Genomic DNA, 5603 nt, shown 5'->3' with positions numbered 1-5603 from the left:
TTGCGACGCAAAAGCAACATTTTTAAGTTTGAATATCAGGCTTCGCACTTTCTTAGCAAGTTCGACGCTAACATCAAAACTTTGACTTTAGCAGGGCTTAAAAAATATGACAGTTGCTAATAAGAACGCGTAAAGCTCCAAATATCAGATATGTTGAATTTTGTATTTCTTATGTATCAGTCTTCTTCTTCTTTTTTATTTATTTATTTTATTTTAAATATTGATATTCTTAACTTTGATTGATCTTTTCTGTCGAATAAAATACTTGCATATGTTAAAAAATATCATTGTGAACTATAATCTTGAAAATTCCATAGCAAACAAAAATGTGAAAATAATATTTCTGAACTTACAAAATATCTATTAGTTCCTCTCACTATATTTGGTCTCGTGCCTGGACTTAAATGTCCACTTTTAAAGATGGTTCTTGGTGACGTTCTATTACACATGTTGAATCCTAAGATGTCATCATTTTCTTGCGCTATTACAGCGCATGCGCAAGTTACTTCGTTGACACATTTAAACAAGCGTATTTGAACCTGCAAGAAATAAAATCCAATAAATCTACTACAGATACAGAGTAATGGTTGATAACGGGTCTGCAAACAAAAACCTGACCAAATGTAGAAAAGTTAGCCATTATGATATAGTGCGAATTTGTGTGTCGTAGTTTATATAAATGTGAAATAACTCAGAGCATTAATTTAACAAATATAATTTTGTGATGCTAAGTTACTTCAAAAAAATATACCACTAATACTTTTTTGCAAATTTGAGATCCACACTAAAACCAAGTGTTAGATTTTCGTGCAAGTCTCAGACATCGCGTTACCCAGATTTTTGATTATGTGTCTCCATATCGTGTCGAAAAGAGGGCATGTATCGTCAAGCGTGAATCAAGATAAAAAGAATGTTTTATCTGTATACGGAAGTATACCGATAAAGCACGTACATATGGTATTTTTATAAGTTATAAAATAGCTCTCCAAATAAATTATAAGTTTAGCAAAATTCATATCAGAAATAACAGCTTTAAGTTTTTTGAAATAAACACACATTTTGGTGTCTCCAAGCTTGACAGTGTAATTCCTCTGTTTTTTTTCCGAAATCTAATTACGTTATAATATCATTGTCATCTCTTCTTAAAATTGAAATGATAAAGCTAAATTTGATCTTCTTAACTGCTGTACCACAAAAGCATATTTTGATAGGATCTGTAGCTACCTTATATCACAGCAAACTAACTTACCTTAAAGTTGTTCTTCGTACTTTGGACAAGAACAAAGTCTCCATCATTGAAGAAGGCATACCATATACGATCAAATGTTGTAACATAAGGATCACCAGTTACAGTGCAGTAACCAGGAGAAACGTTCTTAGTTTCAACCTAAATGAAGTATTTTCTTTTAATATTACTTCAAATTTCATGCTGAGAGTGTGATCATTAAAACATTAAAAGTAAGATTGACTTCTTTTGTCTGAAATCAGTAACCCCCAACTGTTGTGGTTGTCATAAAAACATTTTCATTCCACAACAATTTCCCCTCTAAATCACATTATAATGTAAGTATGGCAAAAAAGAAGTTAAATAAAGCTGTTCTCCTTCAAAATATGCACTGGAATATACCCGCTGCCATTTGCAGCTACCATCCTTGGCTAATGGAGGGAAAGTTAGAGCCAGTTGTAAAATCCACGGGTTCGTTCGTTAGTATAATGTACTTAGTATTTATTATTTATTAATTAAAAATATTTACTTATCATGTTGTTTTGGAACTTTTTAAAAACCTTTTTGATTCTTCAGATATTTGGTTTTAAAGATTCCCATCTGACCTAATAACACTATTATTGATTGTGTAAAAAGTTAGTCCGCATAAAGTTATTTTTTAGGTATCCTGAAAACTTACACAAATTTAAGCTTTTTGAGACCAGCAAATTTTGGAAGGTAAATAATGATCTGATCTTCACTTACAGGTAGAGTTGTAATGTTACCATTTTTTCACAACCATAACATAACATCACAGGTTCCCGTACTTCAAATATTTATATCTTAAGTATCTTAAGGAGTTAAAAATATATTGAAAAAAGATTCCGAAAGACTAATTAAACTACCTTTCTCTGTAACATCAAAAAATTAATTTAAGGTCCCTCAAATGTTTGGCAATTTGTAACCACGTATTTTAAGTGCCATCTTAACACAATAAAATTAAAACAAATGCAAAATACAGCAAGTAAAACAAATTACTTGAATAGGTTTACTTTGATAGCAATTCCAATCATAGGTATTCATCACTTTCTGTAATACTGGCGAAACTATAACACTTTTATTTATACCGTTTACAAAATCATCCTTAGTTCTCAGTGTCAAATATTGCGTATTAGTCTGATTTGATCTAAACTTTAACACACATCGGCTTAAAAATATATCACGGTGCGATTGACTAAATCCTATTTCAACATAACAAGCACGAGTCCGATCTGCACAAATGATTGGTGCTGTGACTTGAACTGTAACGTTGACTGGTCTGCCACCTTCCGTAATTGATAGTTTATTGGGGGTAATCTACGAACGAAATGGTGAAAGTAAAGGTATATTTGGATAATATGAAGTGCAAGACATTGTCCCCTACCTTTTTTCTGATTTTCTTACCTTTATACCAGCTATATACGCATCACTTTCGATAAAACGACTTCTAATGGATGAAGTGTTTTTAAACCATGTTTGAACTTTACAGTTAATCTAAAATAACCAAAATAAATACAAAACAAAATGTCAAAATTGCGACTATTATTGTTTGTCCCAACAGTTAACATTTTTCTTGTACATATTTTAATTTTTACTTATTCTGTACATCTCATTAATTCGAACAATTTGACTATTCCTATCGAAACTCTAGCCTTGTGGTGAAGGTTTTGTTTGCAAAGCAGCAGTTGCGGGTCAAACCCCGGCCGTGTCATGCCAGAGACTATAAAAATTGGGAATCAATCCTTCTGCATAGCGTTTAGCGTGGGTATAGGGTTGACATCACAGATGGTTCTCTGGTTTAGCGATTTCTGTGCTTGCAATGGGACATAGTGAGGCTGTCCTGAATAATCGCTATATATAACAAATAAAAAAATAAATAAATAAAATGTATAAATATCAAATTCAAACCTCAAAGGACTATAACTTACACAAATCAAACGTTTCTCTTAAAAGAAAATGTTTTACTTAAGAAAGAGAATCCTTATCATTTACCTGACTCCCTAAACAAATTTCTGTTAAGTTTGAAATCTTTTCAGAATCTTTCAGTGTTTCATTTTTTAGCACATGTGATGTTGAATTATACCAAACAACGTGCACAACGCTATTGTTGCCACGGGTAACGTGTGTTAAACATTGAAGACGCAATCTATAAGCCACAGCAGTGGCGTAAATAACAGGTGCCTTTGTAACGGTAGGATATAATCCTAAAATAGTAACAGCATTTCATTTAGTTCATGGAGATCAGGAAAAATTAATAATTTGACATAGTTAGAAAAGAGAGACGTGAAAAAACTCTGGGCACGAGTGTGAATGGAAATTGCTTTTATGTCAGATTAGGTTGTTTCTATTCCCAGGGTGCCACAGCTAGAATCCATTTTGAAACGCCGCATTCAGTAAATGGTGGTATAAGGTCTTTACTGGTATTGTATAGATTTTAGCATAAGTTTGAATTTCTATTTAAATCTAATATAAACTTAACCTGTTTTTTCTCCAACGTAATAGATCCATCTCCCTGGTTTTCTTGCATTTGTGTTGGTCAACATTTGAATATAGTTGGAATAACCACCACGGAATTTATGATTATATATATTAAATTTGTTTGTTGGACCTTCCTGCCAACCAATCTAATACAGATAGTACAAACATAGATTGCAGATAGATTGCAGACTATTTCAGCTTATGCTTTACACTAAGTTTCACAACATGAAATTAATATCAAACATGCAAATAAATCATTCATACCGATGCGTCTGAATCGATTTTGTCGAGTTGGTTATAATGAAAGAAAACATACGTTGATGTATAATCACAAGCGAGAGCCATTTGAAATGTAAATCGTTTCTAAATATACAAAACGAAACTTAAATTTGAATAAAAGTTGTTGTATCTTATAGTTTTACAATATCTGTTAAAAGTTCTTATTACGTCACAAAGTAACTTGTTTGTGCAGCTTAGATGGGTTACTTTTTATCCTAAATCCTAGAGTAAAAAGTTTTTCTGCTAATTTTACGCTTTTATTCAGTGAGCAAAAAATGATTTACTAGGACCTCGGAACTGATTACAAAGTTTCATCGTTCCTGACTTTCTCTTGTTGTTTGAACCTAAAAAAAAATCTCAATGATGCAGGAGAAAGTAAAGAAACTAGTCTAGAAATACCTGCGGCTCATTATATTTAGATGCCTTAAACCACGTGACAACCAACACAAAATTGGGAACGAAAGTTACATCAAGACCGTTTTTTAAATCTTCAGTGGCTTTTTCGATTACCCTCCCAGCTGTATGAATTTGATAGCTAAATCTTGAACCATTGTATTGAAATGAAAGATCATTCCACAATGCTGCTATGATTGGTGGTTGGTACGGCTGACCGTTAGATCGAATCCTTACTGGAAACTGACGTGAAAGGAAACTAACGTATCTCACATTTCCAAAAACGATGTAGCCTTTGATTGATAACTAAAATGGAATTGAATTAAATAGGTAATGCAATTTTTTTTCGCTTGAACCAGCACTATTGTTTTGTATTTTAAGGTTTAGAACATAAATTCAGGCCTTTGCATAAGCTCAGATGGAAAAAGAGTTATTAAATTCACTTTTTAGAACTAAAAACGTCTTAGGTACTTAGCTACATAACTGCATCTTTTCATTAAGATTAGGTTGTCTCCACTTAACATTTTATACGTGAAATGATAAGGTACCGAAGGAGGAATAATGAAATTTAACCAAGGTTTACTCTATTCTAAAACTTCATGTGAATCATGACTTAAAGACTTGCTGAGACAAAGTAAGTTCCAAATATTTTTTTACTATGGCTTATAGCTTTTATTCCATATTTAAACTGCTGCCATGAAGCACAAATAAAGAACAAATTGTGGAACCAGTAAAGAAACATGTACATTTCCTTTGCATTTTTCCAAAGTGAGAACGTAGCAGTTACTCCATACCTTCCCCTCTAAAGTTTTCAAATATGGTTGATATTATAACACAACACATGATCATCAGGTGCGGATCCAGGGTTAGTCAGATAAGTCGCGTGACTAAGTGTAAATTTGACGAAAAATGTTAGCCAAGCGAAGATGTCGACGATCCAGGCGTTGCAAACGGAGGGCGTTAAAAATTGTAATTTTTTTACGGCGAAAAGCCATGGTTCACAGCCCTCTCCAATTCGCTTGTAGCGATTTTAACGTCAAAGTTGTGACGTCGCTACCATATAGACTGAGAGGGTTGCAAATTATAGCTTACAGATTTTGACTGATTCATTTTGACTAATCAGTCACTCAGTCAGTCAAAAATCAAATAGCTATGGCCCGCAACCCACCTTATCTCACCTAAGGGGCCTGTGACGTCAAAATCGTGACGT

At 33.0% G+C, this 5603-nt stretch overlaps 1 protein-coding gene across 1 annotated transcript; it reads right to left on the bottom strand.

The window, feature by feature from the left end:
- Positions 1–206: 206 nt before the first annotated feature.
- On the bottom strand, positions 207–4917 carry LOC130645605 (uncharacterized). Its single transcript, XM_057451683.1, has 5 exons — positions 4873–4917; positions 4400–4699; positions 3986–4084; positions 3723–3867; positions 207–3447 (listed from the first exon to the last, which is right to left on the bottom strand). The coding sequence occupies exons 1-5, from the start codon at positions 4915–4917 to the stop codon at positions 3209–3211; spliced, it is 828 nt and encodes a 275-aa protein (XP_057307666.1). The 3' UTR covers positions 207–3208.
- Between the last annotated feature and the right edge of the window lie 686 nt (positions 4918–5603).

The sequence above is a fragment of the Hydractinia symbiolongicarpus genome, chromosome 1, assembly GCF_029227915.1.
Source record: "Hydractinia symbiolongicarpus strain clone_291-10 chromosome 1, HSymV2.1, whole genome shotgun sequence".
Lineage (NCBI taxonomy): Eukaryota > Metazoa > Cnidaria > Hydrozoa > Anthoathecata > Hydractiniidae > Hydractinia > Hydractinia symbiolongicarpus.
The sequence above is the reverse complement of the archived record's forward strand: the minus strand, read 5'-3'. Positions and strand labels throughout refer to the sequence as shown.

What these genes read in the sequence shown, in the direction of transcription:
- LOC130645605 (XM_057451683.1), bottom strand. Translation starts at nt 4,917, where the DNA reads ATGTTAAGTGGAGACAACCTAATCTTAATGAAAAGATGCAGTTAT. An exon ending in TAATGAAAAGATGCAGTTAT is followed by an intron (nt 4,700 to 4,872) that starts GTAGCTAAGTAC and finishes ATTCCATTTTAG; the next exon opens with TTATCAATCAAAGGCTACAT. An exon ending in TTACGTTGGAGAAAAAACAG is followed by an intron (nt 3,448 to 3,722) that starts GTTAAGTTTATA and finishes TTACTATTTTAG; the next exon opens with GATTATATCCTACCGTTACA.